The following is a 23,775-nucleotide window of genomic DNA, read 5'->3' on the forward strand; positions in this document are numbered from 1 at the left end:
ACTTCTAGTATTTGAAAAGACTGAAACATTCTCTATGTAGCCAGTCCCATTTTCTCCTCTTTCACTACCAGCACCCCAACCCTATTCCTGCTTTGCCTTTTGCTGCTTCACAGGGTTAGAGGCAGAAGGCAAATCCTCCTCCTCCCACTGCTTTGCTACCAGTCCCTGGTCTATCAAGCCACGTAGTCTGTGCTCCAGAAGGAAGACCAATGGAATTGTATCACTGCCTTGTTGCAGCTCATTATTTTGGTTGCACCTTCAAAAGGTTCCAAAAGGCTGCACACATCCTAATAGATGGCTTGCAGATGTAAAACTTAAAATGCAGGAAAGAAACAATGGAGAACATGTACAGTACATATAATATAGGCCTTTTTTACTGCAGTTGTTGTTTTTTTGTCTTTTACACATTTCGGATTCCACATTTACACTTCTGGATAACAGGTTTTATCTTATACCTGTGAAAGCTATTCATTGCTTGGCAGTGTGAATCCACAGCTAAGTCCAGAAGTCTAAACATTCTCTTCTGCATATTTGTGTAACACAGACTTTATCTCTTATTATGAAAAGAATTATGTCCTGTATAAAGTAAGGTTCTAAATTAAACAGACCATCAATTTGGTACTGCACATAATGCAAAACACTGTTTAACACTCCATATAGATCAGACCTTGTTTAAGTAAATTTTTTACTCTGCATAATATATTCAGTTTAAGTAAATCTTTTTATTGCCAGTTTAGATATACATCAATATAACAAATGTTATCATAGATGATAAAATGAAGTATAAATGCAGCAAAGGCAAAATAAGTAAAAAGGTAAATTAATGTGCATATTAGAAACACAATATATAGTACATTTATATTAAATTCAATGAAATCACATAGTAACTTCTAATTCAGGCAAATCATAAGAGATTTCAAATTGTGTTTAAGTCTTGCAATTCATACATCTCTAGTGCTGCCTTCCTCAACCCTTTAAACATTGGGTAACCCTTTCAGGTCTTAGGGGAACCCCTGCTATTATGTAGTTCAATAGTTAAAAATATTAATTGTATATGTGTGATTTAATATTTGTTGAGGCTTTAAATTTTTATAATGAATTCAGTATTAGAAGCAGGTGCTACCCCTAAAACCAACACTAACCAGCGCTACCAAAGGTTGGTAATGGTTATGCGAAAATTTGACATTTGTTTTATATAAGGTTCTAGACAACTCTGTGCATTACAATTTGAAGTAGATTAGGTGGCTGGTTTACTAGATTACCAACAAGACCACAATTTACTTCCAGCCCCTAAACCCAACTGGCTTGTGCCAGCCCTCATTTCCCAGCCTTTAGGGCTATTAGTTAGGAAGCTAATAATCTCTACTGTATATCAGAGCACATAAAAAAACGGTATAGCCATATCCTGTAGTACCAATAGACAGAATCACTGCATTCATTAGGCATTTGACACATTTGGCAATGTTTTTGATGCTAAAGATTCTTTGGCGGGTAGAGCGCTTTCATGGAGCAAACATCAAATACACGGGGGATGGGATAGACAGTATGATTCCTCTTTTACAAGGAGCCCTATTTTTTTTTTATTTTATATGGCGGCAGAGTCACTTTAAACATGGTATGATTAATGGACATATACTTGGCCTTAATATCGGTCACTGCAAGTTTTTTTGGCTTAACACACATGTGAAAATCTAGGCTTTAAGATGTATGTATTTTTAAACTTGTTATTTTTGTCTGTTTTGGCTCATTTTCAATATGCTTTTATGACTGGTTAAAACATACCTTATGTTTTCTTTCTAACAACATTGCTGATGTTGAAAAACAACAAAAATAGGTATAAAAGAAAATCTGCTCATAACTTGAAACAAGGTAATTTAGAGGTATTTGCAAAATATAACATCTGTTATGATCTAGAATTCAAAGCACATTATTAGACATTAAAAGTTGTGCACGCCATGTGGAAAATTGTTTTTCACCTGAAAGTAATCCATCAGTTTATGGCAAAAAAAGCCAGCAATAACTTGTGAAAATATAAATTTACATCTATGAATTCTGCCTTTTATGGTTAAATCTTGATATATTAAAGCCCAACTCACATATTATTGCAAATATGTTATTGTAAACCAGGGCAAGCTTCGTAAATAGCATTTACTTCCTATTTATATTTTCCACATGCTGCTTAATAAAGCATCTAACAAGAAATGTGCAGTTTGCCACAGCAGGAAACAATAGACAATTCTACCTATATCTATCTGACTAATGATGCAGACATAAAAGGCACAAACTAAATGTGTATTGTACATGGTAACTAAGTAATACAAGGTTTTTATATATATAAAAAACACCATTGTGTTCCAAATGATTTTAGGTATGTCAGTTAGTGTGTACATGTAGGGATGTCCAATGTCCCACCACTGTACCATGGACACTAGTACGCTGTGTGGAAGCTCTTTGGGGTCTATTTATAAAGCAGTGAATCTGACCTTTACTGAAACAGTGCTTGGTGGAGAATCCGTTACTGCTATTGAAACACATGGACCTGTAGGATTCTCCACAAAGGAAACTTTAAATGAATGTCAGATCAGTTGCTTCATAAATAGACCCTTTTGGATGTCCTCTTATTAAAGCCAGCACATTAGGATTATTACTCATACAAATGAGCATCTTGCAGGTGCCAGAACCCAAGTCCAAAAATGTTTTTTAAAAACCTCATAATCCACCTAGGTTAACATACATTAGGAAATACACTTGTTGAGAAAGGGCCATAGAGTTTTATGCATTGCCCTAATTATTATAGACGTGCTTATATAACACTGATCAACAAACATTTTCATCCCAAACAGAAATAAAGTTATTTTAGGTATGTTTGATGCACAGATTACAAAAAGTAATTCAGATGCTTGTTTTGACAGATTTAGGTCATGTATTAAATCATTGAGCTTTTCTTAGGAGAACTGCTGGTTTGATGAAACACTTCTTTCATATTCACTTCCACTGCTATCTCCTGGATTACACCCCAAACCCTGTATAACAGGGGTGTCAAACTCGTCCTTTTTTTTGGCCCCCAGAGAAATCCCAAATATGAATTGCAGCTGGCCCACTGCTGCATTGAAATAGCACCGCTACTGCAATTCCCAGCATCACTTGCGTTTATAAACCAGGGGCCTCTCTGCCTATGCATGGCCCCACATTGGACTGTTTTATAGACGCAGGGAATTCTAGTAGCGGTGCTATTTCAGTGAAGAGGGAGTTCCAGCCACTCATAACATTAAGCCTCGCATTGGACATGTATCCATGTCACATACAGGAATATCAGGGAGTGTACTGAACACTGGTATGGGAACATCAATACCATGCGGCACAGGTCGTATTGCTGATTCCAAATCAGAGTACTCCCACTTGTTTTTTTTGTAACGATTGAAACCTTTTACATTCACAGCACAAAAATAACAATCATTATCGTGATTTTTGAGCTCTCGCCATACCATAGGTACACCAAGTTCCAAACTTTTCAGTTTTCCATTTTTCCACTGACGTAGACACTCTACACAAGTTTTTCATACCATATGGGGAGGCCAAAACTTAACAGTTTAATACCAAAATATGCAAGATATGCTTGTTTTGCAAATTCTGTAATGTTTCTTTTTTTGTTTTTGCTGAGAATATTCCCCACAAATGTAGCAAAATACAATAGGGTCATTTAAACAACTCATACTTCTGTAAACAAAAGAAAATGAATAAAAAGAAGGCAAATTAAAGTTTCATGAAAATAATGCTACATTTAATATTTAAAATGTGGTGTGAATAAAGATTGATAATAATATGCTGTGTTAACACTTGTTGTTGTCTATCGTCTATTCCGATTCCTGTATCACAAGAACTAGAGGCAATTCAATGAAACTCATTTCTCGATTCAGCAAACCTTAAATATATAAAAAAAATCCTTGGCAAGTGAAAAATTGTTTTTTTGTTGATCTGTGTAATAGATCAGTATTTAGGAACTTTTATTCACTTGAGTTAGTGTTCACAATGCAGTTTCCTATGTAAGCATTCCTAAATACAGCATCATTTTGTTATATATTCTTTTGTAAAATGTATTTTTGAATATTACAGGGATAAAGAGTATTTTTTTTTAGGTTAGACATTAGGAGGCCCATAAGATTTTAGGTTGAGATCTCTCTTTGCTAGTATATGATTTAAACACCACAATCAAAGGAACCCCAGAGTTGCATGTTTACACTATGATGTTTACACTATCATAATTTTTGAAAATGTGTAAAATATTATCCAATGTTCTGGGTGCTTGAGTTATTTTATGAAATTATGACTTGGTTTACTAACCTTCTGACTAAACAAACTTGTAACTAAACAATGTAAAAAAATATTTTTTTCTTTTGCTCCCGCAGCACACTGCGCAGTCAGTGAGTGGAGTCCTTGGGGTCCATGCACAAAGAGGGGGAAAACATGTGGTTTCAAGCGGGGCAACGAAACAAGAACCCGTGAGATACTGCAACACCCTTCAGCACGTGGCACANTTTACACTATGATGTTTACACTATCATAATTTTTGAAAATGTGTAAAATATTATCCAATGTTCTGGGTGCTTGAGTTATTTTATGAAATTATGACTTGGTTTACTAACCTTCTGACTAAACAAACTTGTAACTAAACAATGTAAAAAATTATTTTTTTCTTTTGCTCCCGCAGCACACTGCGCAGTCAGTGAGTGGAGTCCTTGGGGTCCATGCACAAAGAGGGGGAAAACATGTGGTTTCAAGCGGGGCAACGAAACAAGAACCCGTGAGATACTGCAACACCCTTCAGCACGTGGCACACCTTGCCCGCCAATAACTGAAACAAGAAAATGCATAGTGCAGAGAAAGAAATGTTCAGAAAGGTATGTATTCTCATCTCATCCCCGTCCCCTCCCCTTATGTATTTAGCCATGTTGCAATGGAATCTCTATTAAAATATTACTAAAACCTAAGTTGCCAGTTTATGTGAAATGGATAAATATTGATCAAAATTATGTTGTATTCTATAAATGTTAGTAGTTTGATCTAAATGTCTTTCATGATCATTTTGATGGCTGTGGTCTTTAGCATTAATTGCTATCTGTATAAAAGGCAAATTAACCTAATTATGTTAGTATTTTAAAAACAGTAATTCAGTTTATAATATGGTGCTTTATCATTATTATACAAACCAAAGTTTAGCTGTGACATTTCGTCAACACAATATTCTTAGAAATAGTAGTTCTAGAGGATGATGATGCAAAAAAACTCAATTTAGAGTATTACTATGTGCTGGCACAACAGAAGAGTTTCCATTCTTGGACATTAGTTTTTGTTCCTGGCAAGCTATATCCATATTGTGCTAAAGAAAAAATATGTCCTATGGAAAAAAGATAAGCTGTCTGATTTATTTATGAGTGCTATCAGGATTTATATGGGTCTAGGTGATCAAAATGCCGGAATTAGAAACTATATGGAATCCCCCATCCCACAAGCAAGTTGTTAATTCCTAATATACTCCCCTGTCAGAGAAATAGATAGTTATATTAGAGCATATGTGTGGCTCGGCTGGGTGGGAGAGCATCAGTTACATGCAATGTTTGTGAAATTTCTAGGCAGAGGATTTGATAAGTATGAAATTGGCTTACGCGCACTGTGTTTTATCATACTTTGATTGGAGTTCAAAAATATGCTGGGGAAAAATTCCCCAAACCATGCATCAAGATTAGAGTAAATGTTACTTTAGCTGGAGATAATGTAACATAATACCAAGAGGCTTAAAATATTAAGTGTTAAATTCCCTTCTCATCCACCCACTCATACTCATCGCAGACACAATCTGATGTAACACAGAAGGGCAAAAGACAACCATCACTTTTAATGATGTGCTTGATGATAATGCAGGAATAATCCACTGTAATCAGCGATATTTCTTCCTGTCGATAAATAGATTCAGCTCTATTGTTTAACTCATTTATCTCTGATCTGTCCTGTAATTTCTATATAGAGTACACTTGAGTATTAGTTCACTTCAGTGCAATGCTCTATGCACATCCTTTGGGAGCAATTTGCATATATTGGACAAATCGAGATGGAAGATAGACAATTGTTGCTCACTCACAATTTCATCTGTTCATTTTTTTCTTACATTTTGAATAACCGTCAAAATATATACAGATCACCAGGACATTCCATACATTACAAACATGCGACCAAACATTAGACTAGAAAATTTACTGTAAGCCAAAATCTTTTTTTTGTATGGATTAGGGTGAGGTTAACACCATCTGCGTTTTATATAATTTTATGTATCCCTAAATGTCAAAAGAAAGAAAAGGGAGGCAAAGTCTTTTAGTGGAGACATTTGATTTGGTGACCGCTGCCGCTGGCTTCCTATTGTGTCTCAGATATGAAGTAATTGAAAATAGTCACACAGCCACTTGCAGGAGTTTCAAACCTTTCCTATTCCGTCCAAAAAGTCATGATTTGCAGTCATCATGGCCATCTTTAGATGTCACAATATCGCCAACGTTGGAGAACTATATGAAGGGAAAACACGAAGCACAATGTGTTTAATGAAAGAATAGTACTAAAGAATAAAAGGGAAAATAAATATATCTTAACAACAACGCTCTTGCTGCTTTGTTGCTATTGCAAAGCCCGTAATGTTTTTTGGGTATATGGAAGCATGCAACCTCCTTGTTTTCCTTAAAGGATGTAGTGTTCGGGTCTGAACAGCCAATTCCCTGGCTCAAACGCTGTGTGGAGAAGGAGGGGAATGTGATTAACACTATGTAAGCTCTGATGCAGGAAAAAAGTGGTGGGAAAGTGCAGCAAAGGTGAGGTAAAGAGTTGTTCTTTCAAGAGACTCTGTCACTTTGCCCTGAAGGTAATAAGTAAAAGAGTCTCTTTAAATAAAGGTCACAACGGTGAGTTCCATGGTTTAGGGAATCAGTTATGGTGACACTAAGACAAATTTCGGAAAATATATTGTTTGATTTAGAGCCTTAACTGTCATCAGTTTGCAAAATCCTCAATGTGCGTCATTCAGCTGCTTATTATAATAATAAAATCATATGTCTACATTTTAAATACTGAGACTACAAACATCATTTTACTTTAAAAATAAAAATGTTTAGCCTACAAAATCAACAGGAAAATTAGTTCCTAATCTCACAGTTTACACATTGTGAAAATAAATGAGTTCTGGTATATTTCCGGTTACTTTATCAAATATGACAGCATAAACAAAGCACAGTGGTGTCAAACACTGAAATGTAGGATTTTTTTTAAAGGTAACCACTATGCTGCTAACAGAGCTGTCATTATGACATTTTAACTGGATAGTCAGTATTTGGTGCACATTATAGGCATGGTTCAGAGAAAAATGACATGTTAATCAGTGAAAAAAATAAACACACAAACCCATGTAGCATTATGGACACTAATCAGAGTCAGAACAGTTTGTAAAGTAACAGACAGCAGATTGTAGTAACACAACTGAGAGACGTGTTTTATGTGTTAAAGACACTAGGCTGGTTAATGACCTTACTGTGTGATTGTACCCCGGGCCTCTTAGACTCTAAAATTAACTTAAAACTAATTACTGTTTCCTGATGTTTATATGATGCATATACTACAAGGTCAACAGTGGGTGTTTAAGGACCCATTATGTCCACATTTTATTTTTGTTCTATTGATAATGGCTCACATTCTGTATTGATTTTACATGTAACATATCAAGATATGTTTCAATCCAAGTCCAACCAAATTTTTAAAAATAATAAATACTAAGTGAGGCGCCACAATTTTCTGGTAAGCAGACTCCTGGTGAACAATGTCTTTTCGCTCCTGTACAGCCTTTGTCCAACATGCTGTCAGTAGATGATGTGTAAAACTTCAAGGGAAAGTTGGAAAGAAAAAGTAAATTGCCACATTAAACTGCTTTCATCACTAGGGACTGTTTACAATAAATATATTCATCAGTGCAACCCGCAGTTATGTAGAATGCACAGATTAGAGCTGTGTAATGCCAAATGACTGAATAATGCAGTGCTATTGTGCAGCCCTCTGGTAATGTTGGGACCACATTGGACCGCCATATTTACGACCACCACTAATCTAGTATATTTTTAGTCATCTACTTCTCCATAAACCTTATTAATATTCTATAATAAAATATTTTGAAGTACTGGGCAATCAAATGTTTTAAAAGTGTTTCTAATAATAAGTCACAAATTTTACAATGTAAAAAGGTAAAAACTTTGCCAAGGTGAACCTTAACCTCCAGGATAAGTTACAGACATGGCAGGTTACTTCATAGTATATACAGAGATATCCTGAGTTATCACGATGGAATGTGTAATTCTTTGAATTTTAAAGCAGTGGGTTAGAAACAACTGATGCCTGGGCAGATTTAAAAATTCAGAATAGTTAGAAAAATAGAGAGAAAAAATTCTGAGAAATTCTGCTTAAACAGAATACTTGAGGGATATATTAATTATAATTACTGGTATGTACTACACAGAGGATTACCAAGAACAAGAATATATATTTATATTTCAAAGCAAGATACAGGATTAAGAAACAGAATTAGGGAGATTTATTGATTTTAATGCATGGTAAAACAAGGCAAAAACAAACATGAGGGCACCTGGAGGCAAAAATAGAAACACATAGAAATGAGTGGCACAAAAGTCATAAATGGTTCATAATTCTATCGGTCCATCCAAGCTGTAAGGTCTACTATTTTAAAATGCTTATGCTAGAATAGAACTCATAAATCAGTATTTTAGACATTGAAACTTAAACATCTGAATTTATTTCTATAGTATAGTCAGACAAGAATGTTGTTTGGCCCAAAAGCTTTTATCGGTTTGTAAAATATCAGATCAGAAAGTCCTAAAGAATATAATTATTCAGTTATAGATATGGAGATATATATGGTATGTGGATAACAGGCAATGCTGGAAAATTGGATATGAGTGAAAGTATACAGAAACATTTAGCTCTACATGTTTTAGTGTGAGTTGAGGCCTTATTACCTTTGATTTGACCAAGGGCTTGATATACTGATCTTACCAAGAAACTTTCTCTTTGACATATGGATGTGTACATATGTGGTGCATCCTTAGGAATGGGAAACTGTACATTATCAAGGACTTCCAGAAGGTAGCTGGAATCTGAGCTGTTACTTTGTAAAAATGTTGTGAGATCTGTTTGTAGCGTAAGAATTCTTTTCATCTCCCAAGGACAAAGTACAGTTGTGGTAAATGTGTGATTTTGTTAATAATACCTATTATTTGCAGACATGGGCTGGTAAAATAGGTAACATGAAACAGCTAGGACACATGTTTTTGGGAGTTCTGAACAACAGTAACACATCCTACAGAAAAAACAGGCTACTTTTATGTATAGGTAGACCAATAACCTTTATTTTTTCACTGAATATGGGTTAGGTTTAGGTTTCTTGATTAGATATGATGAATATGTGCAATTGAATATGATCAGTATTATGTCCTAGTGAAGACATAACTTTTTGTTTGTATGATAGCTAATTTAAAATGTACATATGAATATGGAGTTTATTATTCTGATTTTCCGTTCTGTGTGTCTTAATGGATGGATACAGCAGTGACCACTGTAACTTTGTTAGTTGTCCACAAAGGTTACTTACCTTGCCTGCTAAGAAGCCTATCCAATACCTGATACGCAACCCAATGGCCAGTGAACCAAGTGCACATGGGAGACTGACACTAGCAAGAATGAGAAGGGAACCCTTTAAAAACTCTGATTTGCTCAATTTGCAGCTTGTACAGGACTTTGGGCTATCTCATTGTCCCATATGACAGCATAAACGGGGGACTCAACAAACATCAGCAGAGTAACTTTGAAGGGGAAAACATTACATGTTCCTTTATACCCAAGAAGTACCAGGTATTTTATTTACTACCAGACTTCATAGGGGGCTGTAAAAAGAATGGTATAATTATAAAGTTACTGGTAAGCAATTACCAAGGTAGAAAATCTTTTTTTCTAAAAAAACATCCTTTAACACTAACAGGATGGTAAATACACCTGTTCCCCTTAAGTAAAAATGGTTTCGGGAGGAGTATTATAGGCTGACATGAAGCCCAACATTAAATACCACCATTAAGTTTTTGTCATGGTAACCTTAGTAATATCAGCCAGAATGAAAACTAATATATATTAAACAATAAGTAAGAAATGAAACTGTAATAAGTGACTTGCTTTATAAAAGTACTACGAAAAGTCTGTGCATTGTCATATCAGTATTTCCTTAAAACAATAACAGCAATATTCTTGGTAGTGAATTCTTTTGTTCTGTGCTTGTACTAATTAGTTCCAAATCTGTCTAGTGTCTTAGGTTCTTTTAAGCAGTATGCTGTCAACACTGCATACCAATAAAATGAATGAAGCAGCTTGAGGAATACATGTGTTACTGCCTACCCACATCAAGGTGAAATGTAAATTTTTTGCCCAAAAACTTTAAATGTCAGTTCATAACATTCAGAAGCATGTCTATTGATGAACTGGAAGATCCTTTTTTAATTTCCACTGATGTCTACTTAGTTGGTCTGTTTGAAGTTTTACATTTGTGTGCAACTGTACAGCAAAACCAAAGCTGCCATCTGCATTTGGTTTGTTGAAACAATACAAAGTAATAGTTCCTTCAGGCAAGATTTCTAACATGTCTGCAAAAAAAAAAAAAAAAAAAGGGCTTCCCCCACTGTCTTGCATGGCCACAGATTCACAGGACAGAGTATTAGGTATTATAAAAGAACAGTAGCCCAAACATCAAGATTTACGGCACTGAACACTGCTCCCTTGATATGACTTTTACCCATTAGTCATCAACTTTCTGTTTAGAAAAAAAAGAAAGCTTTAGACCTGATATCTCAGGAATGTAGCTATCTTTTATCTATGCAGACCACTGCAGAGCCCCTAACACATGAAGTTCACATCCCGTAATCCATGTGACGTATGATATGCACTTATTTTGCCTTTGAAGAACTATAGCTGTGTCTCTAACTTGACTGGTAGCCAAATTGTTAACTCCTGCTATGAAGTGATAAAAATGGTATAAATATGCACATATACATATAATATGGATTTTACTAAAGAATATTTTAGGATGCGTAGGCTTCAGCAGTGGTAGGAATTTAGTATTACCAAAATGGAAAGTGATAGGGGATCCAACCTTTTATAGGTATTACCAGAATAAAAGCAATTTATTCCAATGAGGATCCCTCTTCTGGTGTTCTCTAGTGGTGTTCTGAATAGTTTTAGTGTTTATAGGGTGAACAAATGAAGGGGGTTCATCTTAGAAACATGTCAACAAGCTAAGGCACATGCTAGTCTATAGTGTCCATAATTGATGGTGCCTGCTAATAAAGTCTGAGACTCACTCCGCTTCTGTTATTTTGTGGCTTTAAACAGTGATGACGCTACCACTAATCTCCTTTATTTATTTAAAAAGAACAAGAATGATGGAATTACATAGGCAGTCACTGAACACCTTTGATTTTGGAAATGTTGGTTGCCTGTAATGAGGAATATGTTATCCTAATTAATTTCTAGGTCACTGACCTAGAACATGCATATGCATATCACAGTTCTGATGTTATTTCTGGGTCAAGATGCCATATTTGATAGACAGAACAATCCGAGGATGAACAAATTAGACTAGTAATAAAGAATATAAATCTACTTTCACAACTAAGTTGCTTTACCTGGCAAGACATAAATAGCATTTTATATCAAATAAAGAAAAAAAAACTAATGTGAGCAGTAGTGATTCTGCAATGAAATGAACATTTTTATGTAGATAATACATTGCATATTGATGTTCTTAATGCATTGCAGCTGGAGCTATAACTTACACATGGAGGCAATACTTATACATGTCCTGGTGTTTTTAAGTTGCTACAAACGTTTCATTAAACAGTATGTGTTTTAGCACTAGAAAGCAGAACTGGAACAGTACAAATACAGATTAATTGGTTCAGCTTGTATTTTATGTGCAACATTAAGCAGAACCTTTTTAGGACAGCAATAGTTACGTGTGAAATGTAAAACTGTGCCTACTTACATCTGCCTAGGTCTCCAATATGCAAAAATCCTTCAAGGAATAGCCAACAACCAGATATTAATTATAGTTTCTCTGTAGGGAAACAAATAAAGTTATGCAAGTAAAAGCAGCAACGCCTAAACACAAAATAGTTTTAAATACATAAGGGAATTAAGCAAGGTTGCATCCCAAGTTTTAGTCACTTGGTCAGTAAAAGAACCGTAGGCACGGTTGTCCAAATTCAGTAAAGGATCAAATGATAGTTAAATCCAATGATCGCTGCTTATTTAAGAAAAGCTTTGGCTGAGTCTTTTTTTTTGCCCAATGTGAGAGGTAACAGGTATAGGTCAATAGGAGTGCCCTAAAAACATCAGAAAGTCATCGTTTTGTTGCTCAGTACTGGTTTTTCCAACTTTACGAACATGAAAAACATGAAGGATTCCTGTGGCAAGAGCAACTGCCTTAGGTAACTCAACAGAATACTAAATGTTATATGTGTTTTCTACTATTTCTTCTTTTTTTCTGAATATGCATCTAAGCATAGCATTAGGGCAACTATACACCAATCAAATTTTTAACAGATTAGACATCAGAGTCCATAAAAACTTTGAATGAAATGCAAATCTTTTGAAAACTAGATCATTCCTGGTTAATGTTCAATTGATATATTGATGGGACATTTATAAGGAATGCCTATTTTTTGCCCAGATCCGTATCCCAAGGTCCCATACCAGGTGGAGTTTTTAACCTTTACGTGTATTTAGACATAGAATCATACATGATAAGGAAATTCTATCTTTTGTTGGTTCAGTGATAACTGTTGTTTGATTGCCCCCTTTAAATTACAGGATTGTGTTATTGCACATATGAGCTACAGACATAGTACAAACATGTTTTTTGAGTATATTATAATTGGTTTTGGGTGCAAACATTTAACAGCTGTAAAGTGTTATCATTTGGGGAGTAATGTCAAATGTTTCATATCTGGAATGGTTCCATGAAAAGAAAAAACTGGATCAAATTAAGCCTCTGCTTTTCAGGCAGGCACAGGTTAAAGAGTTTTTCTACATATTTTTCTCCTTATACATTATACCAAACTGTGCTTGTTCACATTCTACATTGTTACCATATTACATCTCCCAAGTCCGCAAAAGATATCTAACATTTTAAAATGAAATGAAAAGATTAAAAAATGCCATTGGGAGGAAAATTAGGTACCTACAATAGCAAAAATGTTATCATCACATCAGTTAACTGATGTTTGCAAAGGATCTTATGCATTACCTGAAATTATTTGAGCTGTAATATTTATTGAATTAACTGTACACTGTTTCTAATGTTTCTCCTTTGTGGCATTCTGTCTCTGAGTGAAGTCATTGGCTAAAGACATTCTTGTCATATTTTCTAATGCAGCATACAAAAAAGGTCTACCCCATGTGCTATTAAAGAGACCCAGATATATTAACAAAGTTCCAAGGAAGGACATTCCAGACCTTTTCACCACCAAGTGCTAATCCCTGCACAAGTTGTTTCCTTAAATCCTCAGGGAAATCAACACTTCCAACAATTTCAATCCCCTGGCTCCCCAGTAACTCTTATTATTTCCTCCTGCTCACCCCTATCCCACTACTGTATCCTATAGACACTGTAAAAAAAACCAATGTCTCTTTGTTACTAGTCACAATAATATCTTTCAGTTCTTTAGCAAAATGATTTCTGTAATGTGTAAGACAATTCCCACAAAAACGTTAAGGTTTAGTTTTCAGTTCACAGATTTCTACAGAACAGAAACACTAATAAAACATCAGATGTTTGACCTACAGGTAATATTTACTTTTGAGTAATGGTGGAACTAAACAGTTGCTGATTTTCATTTCAGGGTAAAAGGCAAAGATGAGACAAAAAAGAACAAGCAGAGACGAAAGGAAGGGGATGTACAGAGGAAACACAGGCAACAAAAACAAGAAAAAAATCAGCGCGGAGAAGGAAAGCAACGAGAAGTCAAAGCCTAGGAAATGGAATATGCAGACAATGCAGCCATAACCTTCTTGTGCTCTTATCGGACATGTAAGGCCTCATGCCTCTATGACCGACTTCTGATGCTGCTATATTGTTCACATCCCTGGCTAACTAAATCCCTAGATGGAGTGGAGAGCTTTCATAAATCTAAGGCCTGCACAACATTCCAAGCCTCTCTCTTGAATTACTGATGTACTGAACAAGAAACAGGATCACAAGAGAAAAGAATCATGAAACATGCTCTATGGATGCTTTATATTTTTATGCTTCTATGCATATGTAAAAGACAATTAAGACTCTATTCCTTGTAATTATTAATAGCAACATCTTAGCCTATTTTGTAAAGTATTTTTTCAAGCTGTTTTTTTGTTGAGAATATAGACAAGTTATATATGGAAGTCTACAGCACAGTTGTTCTCTAACACATTTCTGTGGTTGAATCACAAAAAAAAAGAAAAAAAAACGGTACAAATTACTAAGGAAATTATCATACCAGATCCAGCTAAATTATGGTTACCTCATTCCATGCCAACTGTAGGATTGGAACATTTCCAGAATGTGTTCTGTCTTTGGTTTCTTTATATTTACAGTAGTGTGAACTGAGTTTTATTTGGGTCGACGCTGCCTCATAAGTCATAAGAAGCAATATTTAAGTTTAGTCAGTGCTGGAGGATAACATTTATATGCTGTATAGGAACAAAATGCAGTACTAATCTCAAAGCAAAGCTGCTCTATGTTTAGACATATTTTAATTTATTAGCACTTGCATAATTGATGACATTTCACTATGCCTGGTGTAGTTTGAGCCTTTAAATCTTTGCAAAGGAAAAACCAATGGAGAAATACATTTTAGAATATCCCTAGATATATCAGATGGCAAACAAGAAGATGTTAGTAGGCAAAAGGAGACAACCCTGGTCCTTTGTATAACTTTCATATTAGATGTGGCTCAGCATTGGCCAGAGTACTGAATTCTATACATCCCTATGACCATATCCATGCAACAATAAGAAGCACAGAATGTGAAATACTAGTAAGCACACGAAGTATGCCTTTGGTGCTTCTATAAATTGTGTCCAAGGAGTCAGTCTGCCGGGTTGTCATAGGAAAGTTTCAGTAGATGGTGTGCTTGAGCAAAGAGCATGATGTGTACAACATAATGTTAGATGTCAAATACAAAAATAGCACTGGGCCTAGCCTATCATCATTTTCAGGTGAAAAAATAATAACTATAATGCTCTTGCTTTGTAAAGGAGCAGTTTGCAGTCATTAAAGTTTGTAGTGGTTGTTTTTGTGCAACCTTGGAAGAAGTTCTTGGAGAGAATATTATCATGCTTTGCTAGAAATGCTGTTTAATGTGTTGAACATCAGAATGGTTTCCAGACGGACGTAGTGTCCCAGACATACCGTAATTGCTTTCTGTGCAGGGCAGCATGTTCTATCTCTTTGCTTTCATTTTACTGCTATATCTATCATTCATCTGTCTACATGTAAAAAAAATCCACAGACCAAACCTTTATTCCTTCTGCTGCTGGGATGGTCTGCAAAGACCTGATCTGTCAGTCAAAGCAAATCCTACCAGCTACATAGGTGTTTGGCTGTAAAGGGCAGAAAAGCTAAGTAAAACAGAAAAAAGCAATATGTTGTGGAAACATTGTATATTTTCCAGTATTGTTAACTTCTGGAAAATCAATATTATTGTATTATCTGCTTGTTGATCAGCATAGAGGAAGGGGTACAACTTCAATAATGTTGTGTGTATCTATTGAACGAAATTCCACTACAATAAATATATTTCATGACACAGTTGAGTTTTTAGTTGGCTTCACATTTTCTTAATTGCCTTATAATGCTATATGCAGCTAAACTGCAAAACTGTCCTCGGATGTTTATGAAAGGATGAATTATTTGGTACCTAGAACACCAAGATTTATGCCATACTGGTTTCCCTAAAACGTGGAGGCAGATAATTCCACTATGCTTAGAAAGAACAAGTTCTATAAGACAAGGAAACCAGTGGGAGCATATCAGTATGAAACAGTATTACCTAACTGCAGCAAAGAGGTTTAGAAAATACAAATGACAAGTTATTGTGTGCACAAAAGTAATTCATCAGACCTGGATGAAAAGTGTACAAGTACATGCTGTCTGCTTACTTGCTTGCCCATATTCCCAGAGTTATATTTAAAGAAATTCTTGCAATATTTGTTTTGCTTTTTTTGCTTACATCTTTTTAAAATGTTGATAGGGTCACTATAAATATGTCAGTAATTAAAAGAATAACCAGACAACCTGCTTCCAGGGCTCTAGCAGCAAGAGCTGTGAGATTGGTTTCCTGAAATCCCATGAGTTCTTCCCACTGTAGTGATTATTATTATTATTATTATTATTTACAATAAACAGGATTTTTATAGCGCCAACATTTTACGCAGCGCTGTACATTAAATAAGGGTTGCAAATGACAGACAGATACTCACGTTGACACAGGGGGAGGAGAAGACCCTGCCCCGAAGAACTTACAATCTAGGAGGTAGGGGAAATAACACAATACGAGGGGAGATATGTAGTGGTGGGGAGTAGTGACGGTTTTAAAAAACAGAAGAAAATAGGTAGGTTCAGTTTGAGAAAAAAATGGGTTTTGAGTGCTCTTTTAAATTAGCAGAAAGAAGGAGCAAGGACGGGGAAGATCATTCCAGAGAGTTGGGGCAGCTCTAGAAAAGTCAATTTTTTTTTAGTAAAAAAAGTAAGTTTAGTAAAGTTTTTAATTGCATAGTTCCCAGCAGGAACATTCTGTACATAAATGGCTCGAAGCAATATTAGCTACAGTTTTTACTGATGGAGCTTTGAGGTAGGAAGTCCGTGATGGACTAAAAACAAATGTTTCAGAGTACTGTATGTAGTCTTAAGGTTGTCACTAGTCTTGGCCACCACCTAATTAACAGTATTGGTACAACTTACCGGTTGCTAAAGCAGGAAGGTCACTGCTCTGATAAAACCAGCGAAACTTCTTAACTGGGAATCCTATCAAAAGACATGGGCCCTGATTTATGAAAGCCATCCAAGGCTGGAGAGAATACACTTTCAGCAGTGAAGCTGGGTGGTCCAGCAAACCTGGAATGGATCTGGTCTAGGATTCAAAGCATTTGCTAGCAAATGATTTTTAAAAATCCATTTCATGTTTTCTGGACCACACAGCTTCACTTCTGAAAGTGTATTCTCTCCAGCCTTGGAGAGCTTTCATAAGTCAGGGCCATGATCCCTTATGTTTTGTAATACAATTACATTACTTCAAGCAAAAAGCTAAAGTATGTATGCACATCCCTAATTAATGTACAGCGCTGCGTAATATGTTGGCGCTATATAATACTGTTTAATAATAATTATAATTATAATACCAACATGTAAAAAAAAAAAAAAAGAAACAAATGTATGTGACATACAGATATACATAAATAAATATGTAAAAGCTGCTGTGTGAAAGAACCTGTTGGAAATTTTATTTTAACTGCAGCTGAGGAGCCAAAGGTTAGTACATTGTATGTAAAGTTCATATGGTAATAGGGATGTACCAGAACATAAGGATTCCTTGTGTTCCCCATTACTGAACTAGTTACAATGAAAAGCATTGTTTGGAAGGATATTTCTAGCACCATGAGGTTTTGTTGTAGCCATCAACACGCATCCTTTACTAAAGATGACAGAGTAAATGCTTCCACATGAGCCAGTTTTTGCCTGTATGATAAATGACTATGCAACCTACAAGGATGCATAAAATATAATATACCATAATCAGCATGACTTTGATGCCATTGTTTGGAAGAATTAACTGTCCAAAACTACAGCGACAAACAATGACTGGCAAGGTGACTTCCAAACTTCACTTTTAAGTAAGGTAATTGATAAGTTTTAAGAATAAACTGCTGTTGTAATATGTTTAATATTCTAATATTCTTTGCTTTTTACTATAAAATATTACTAAACCAGCAATTTAAAAAAATATTCTAGAGTTATAGATTATCTGAAGATTTATTTTAGTTTAAAAGTTTACTACTATTAGGTAGAATGAAGGTTTGTGCTTTACCAATGCCGGTAAAAGCAAATCATTATTCTTTGCACATCGTGTATTAACACCTATACCAGATATTTACTATTAATTATCTATACACCTTTGGAAACATTTTGTTTTCTATATTTACTGCCTGACAGTAGATGTAAGGCTATGTACACATATCAGACAATTCTCACCTGAAACCAACAGTCAGGCTCATCTCAGGCGAGAATCTTGACGTGACTCCACCCTGACCGATGGGGAACGACGACACTACAAGCCTGTGGAGAAGTGCACAGCGGGGTGCTTCTCACTCGTTCTACCCCTCTCCTCTCCTTAGCACAGAATGGCGTTGTGTGTAAAGCGTTCGTTCGTTCATCTTACACTATTTTGTCGCTGGAACTGATCAGAAAATATTGTTTCCAGTGACAAATATTGAATGTGTGTACACTTGCTAAGACCTATCAAGATGATATTTAGTGTACTAAAGCATTACCAGGTGATTTTTATAGCAGAACTAATTTTAAAAAGGTAGGTTGTTTATTGCAGGGACCTGCCTGCTCACAATTTAGTTCTACTTACAGTAAGTTCAGTTCCACTTTAAATAAATATGAAGATTTTTTTTTTTAGAATTTTTAGATTTCAGAATTACATTTTGAAGCTGAGCACCAGGTTTTCCTAAAAACTAACCTTTTACTTTAACTTTTTTATAAGATTTTAGAGACTGAATTTACAGCTGGTAAATTTGTTGAACTGGTAAATATAACCAAAAATTTCCATAAGAGCAAAGGAAGTCCAGGCAAAGGTTAAGAAAACGTATAAAAGAACCACACAGATATGAAGTAAAAGAGGCCAGTAACGAGAGTAAAAATAAAGAGGGGAGAAAAAAAGAAAAAGCACCCTATCAGTTAAAAGGATATAGAAAAGTAAACAATTGAGATGTTTTTGGTACAGATAAGTCAATTCCGAGATACAGGGTACTTTTTGACATAAAATTGGTTGTAGATTCTGGCCCAAAACCTGCTCAACCTGGACAGTATCACTAAAAAAAGATCCCTATGTTGCCAAAACCTCTGAAACAGAAGGGATACCTATGGAAAAATGTGAAAGTTAAATGTACCACCATAGTATGGTCTTAACATTTGTTTCAATTAAAGCAGTGTTAAGCAAAATCTTGAATAACTTACACAAATACACAAACGGCAAACACAGTTTAAAATTAGTAATACATAAAAAAATGCAATATCTGTTTTATTCTCGAGTTAGACAATAGGAAAAAATCAAATATTGCGTAAATACATTTTACTCAGTCTTACAACTGGATTACATCAGGCAGATACTCCCACTGAGTACTCTAACTTCAGTTTGAGGAAGTTATTTGAAAGTGTGTGAACTGACCTGTCTTATTATCCAAGGAGCACAAACAGGATAATAATATTCTAAATTATTTTGATAGATGTGTATATAAATGCCATGGAAATATTTTTACTGAAGAAAATATTTCACTCAAATAGACACTTTTCTTTTGTAAAACAGTATAGGTACAATATCCAGTATAAGACAGGAAAGGAGTACTTTTCTGCAATTTGATGTGTAACCTTTAAAACTAGCCGAAAGTGCCTTTTCAGGCCTTTTCAGACCGTCAGCGACATTGTTTTGCCCCTCCTCTTTGGGGGTAACAAGTCAGATTTATCAGGAATACAGGCATTAATAAAGTAAGAGACTGACTGCAAGTAAACCTTTTCTATTTTTAAAGTAGAGATTGGGCCTATATAGTTTTGCATAGTGACAGTGTCACATTTGTCCTAGAAGTATTCTGCAGAGTGGGATTTTTGCTTTCGGAGGGGAAGCAGTGATCTCTTTGTAGAGGTCTGACACAACCCCTGCTGAATCAAACCTCCAGTCCATGGCAAGCATCATCTTTGCTGATTGCAGAGATACTCAGCCCCGTCTAGACATTACAGTAGAACACTTACTTTTTGGCAGGTTTTCAATATTTAAAATAGCTGACAAATAAAGCTGGCAATCATTTTATACTTTTGAAAGTAAATATCTTATCTAAAAAAATAGAACCACAATATAAAAGTCTTAATAAGTTAAAAGAAAACAGACTTGAACAATATTGTGCTGTCTTTTTTTTGTGATACAATATGGAGGACTGTGGTGCTGATATTTGGTGCGGTTGTCCCCATCGATAACCATTAAAATCATCAGCTCTCCAGATCACTAAACCATGCAAGCATTGCTACTACATTAAACTATGGATAATTCTGTAGCCTCTGAATCTGGTTTCTCTTTGTTACTAAGAGCATGACTTTTTCAACTTGGATTCAAGCTCTACCTGCCTACACTTTCTCAGTGCACCTTTACTATGCATTAAGACACTCTCATTAGCCTAAAACATCCCAATTACTTTCTCAATAGGAAAATATATAAAAGTAATTGCTAAAAAGGAAGAATACTCACCTTTTTAGTAGTATGGTAAACTTGTCACTCTTTTAGCAACTCGGGCACTTTCAGGTTTGATCTCCACTTGTCACTGTGGTTCCTCCCAGCCTGTTTTATAGTGTTGTAGGGGTCAGTGGAAAGAATATTAATAATCAGCAGGGAACACAATAACAGACAACCAGATATGAAAAGTAGCAGTGGCACCTGGAGAAACATTTTCACACATAATTCCTTTTCTATCACTTTCATTTATATGAAGAAGCTTTGATTTTACATGACTTTAAACTTAGAAAAGTTAAGCCCATTGTAATAATGTGAAATTTATTTAGGAAATCCACAACATTTTTGTCAAATAACACGAATGCTAGGCACTTTGTGCTGCTGAACTTTTAATTTCATAACTTTTATGACAATTTTTCTTTCAGGAAAAAAGATAATAAGGTCAGCTATCATTTAATGGGTTAACTGGATCACTATAATATAATTTTTACTAATGCAAAATATTGTTTCTTTTTTCTAGTTCTTTGAAAGCCTGTTGTTTAATTCCATAACCAAAAGTTCACCAAAAATATCTAGATACATAAAATAAACATTTTATACACTGTTAAATATTTACAATACAAAAAATAAATAATAAGTAATTGCAGAAAGGATCATTTTTTATGCAGCAACATCAGTATGAATCTGTTTACCATTCTTCATGTTTAGTAAACCATTATGTCACTTTGTATACATTTGAATAAACGAATATTTATTTTATCTTCATACCTATTTTTAGTCTCATCACACACAGTTGTATTCTGTTGATGTTTATGTTACTATGAATGGTGAGTCTTAGAAAGGAAATACTAAATGTGTCATAAAATGGCCACCTCTTTGCCTTGAGCATTTTATGCTTCATCAACCATCCACTTCTGATGCCAAGGGAGAGAGAAACAACATCAATAGTCATTTATATTTGTAACTAAAATAGACACTTTACTTCTCAGATATTGTTCTGGTGATTACTTTTATTATTTTCTCTACCTTACCTAACATTCATTTTGCACTTGACTGCTTTTATGTAAACAAACAAATATAAAGAGATCGTTTTGTGGTTGCAGATGTCTATACACTTTATATTTGGTACAGATACTAATATAGACCATAAAAACTAAATCTGTGATCACTTAGGAACACACTAATATGGTAGGATTATTGGACATTGGAAGCAAGTCCGTTTTCACTGTACTTGCACTGTGATTGTATTTGGGTGTATTTTTCATCTATTTAATTTGTAGAGGTAAAGGTAGTACTCCCTTCAGCACTTCACTTCTTGGGCCTCCTCCCTGTTGTTATAACATCACATTAAACTTGAAAAAAACTGTATGTGTTCAAGATCGCCAGTAAAAAGCTGTCGGATAAGCGCGGCTCCGTGCGCGAGCTTTTTCCGTTGCTGAATAGCGCGACCGCGTACGATTCCGGATCGCTAATACGAATGCTCGACCGATAATCCGATTCTGCTTGATGAATCAGGGGCATTGGGTCTGACTTATTAAAGCTCTCCAAGACTGGAGAAAACATATTTTCATGGGTGAACCTGGGTGATCTAGCAAACTTGAAATAGATCTGGTAAACGGTTAAAAAAAACTGCCAAATAATAGCAAATTATTTTATTTCAGTTCCAAGTATGCTGGATCACCCAGGTTCAGCCATGATAGGTTACTTTCTCCAGTCTTGGAGAGCTTGACTAATCCAACCACCTGTACCAGTAAGGTGGGCTTAGATATTAACCCCCCTAGCGGTCTAATTCTGTCCAAATTTCCATGCCAAAAGCGTTACAATTTTTTTGCATGGAAATTTATTTTACATTGTAGGCTATAATTCTTAAGCATAACTCCCCAAAATATGTCCAATAAATTTAAATAATTAAATAATATATTAAAAAAAAAAATCTGTTAAAAAAAAGTAAAAAATGTAATATAACTGTACAGTAGCATATATAATATAATATATATAATATATGAAGATTTCTTTGTATTGGACTCAATACAGCTATTTTGTATTGAATCCAATACAAAATGAGACACCAACGTCATGGGAAACCCCGTAGATCTCGGCTCTTCACTTTGTGCCTGGAGATCGGCGGGAGAAGACCTGTCCCCAGAACGTGCGGGGACCAGAAGGACGATTGGGGACGACAACGGAGCAAGGTAAGAGGGGTTTTACATAGCTTAAAGCGACCCCGAGTGTGACTCCAGATTACCGCTTTTAGCAAGTAAAATCCACCCCGACTCACACTCCGCTGGGGGGTTAATACATTGACTGAATAAAGCAGACTACTTTAAGGAGGATTGGAGATTTACTTGGTTTTCAGTCTAGATTGTCACTGATTGTCCTATCCCCAGCCTGGGGTTCCCACAGTCCATAAATCAAACCAAAATCAAATCAGCATCAACAGCCCTACATGTAACAGCAACACCACTTCCTAGCTTAAATCCCCACCAAGCTTGTTTGCAGGCTACTTCCTGCAGTTCTACTTCCCCCTCCCTCTTGCACACCTGAGCCCTTATGGGATTACCACCTTCCTGCTGGGCAGGTGCAACTCCTGGTGTGTACTGATCACACACCAGTTTAAAGGGACCAGCGTCCATATATAGGGGAAATGTACCTTCCGTCCAGGATCCCACCCTGCTATCCTGTTCATATCCCCACCCACTCTGCCTCAACCCTGAGGAGGTGAAGGAATTTTGAACACCAAGGCAATGTATTCTGGAAAGGGCATCTGTGTTCTGGTGTGCCTTTCCAGGTCAGTGTTCCACCGTAAATTTAAACTCCTGTAGAGAGAGAAACCACCTTGTTACCTATGCATTGGCTGTTCTATTTCTCCTCATCCAAGCTAGAGGAGTGTGGTCAGAAATCAATCTGAATTTTCTCCCTAACAGGTAATAGTGGAGAGAGTCTAGTGCCAACTTGATTGCCAGGCACTCCTGCTCCACTACCGCGTAATTGTTTTCAGTCTCAGTCAGTTTCCTGCTTAGAAAAACCACGGGATGATCCTCTCCATCAATAACCTGGGACAGAACCGCCCCCAATACTACGTCTAAAGCATCAGTTTGAACCACAAATTCTCGTGAAAAATCGGGCGACACCAAAATGGGCCGTCAGCACAGTG

At 35.7% G+C, this 23,775-nt stretch overlaps 1 protein-coding gene across 1 annotated transcript in view; it reads left to right on the plus strand.

Moving 5' to 3' along the window:
• RSPO3 (R-spondin 3) overlaps positions 1-15,922 on the plus strand; it is a 45,387-nt gene extending 29,465 nt beyond the window's left edge. The window contains exons 4-5 of the mRNA XM_072408869.1: positions 4,709-4,898; positions 13,986-15,922. Coding sequence (XP_072264970.1) covers positions 4,709-4,898; positions 13,986-14,118 — 323 coding nt within the window. The 3' untranslated portion in view covers positions 14,119-15,922. The remainder of the gene's footprint in view (positions 1-4,708; positions 4,899-13,985) is intronic.
• Positions 15,923-23,775: the final 7,853 nt, after the last annotated feature.

The sequence above is a fragment of the Pyxicephalus adspersus genome, chromosome 4, assembly GCF_032062135.1.
Source record: "Pyxicephalus adspersus chromosome 4, UCB_Pads_2.0, whole genome shotgun sequence".
In the NCBI taxonomy this organism is placed as follows: domain Eukaryota; kingdom Metazoa; phylum Chordata; class Amphibia; order Anura; family Pyxicephalidae; genus Pyxicephalus; species Pyxicephalus adspersus.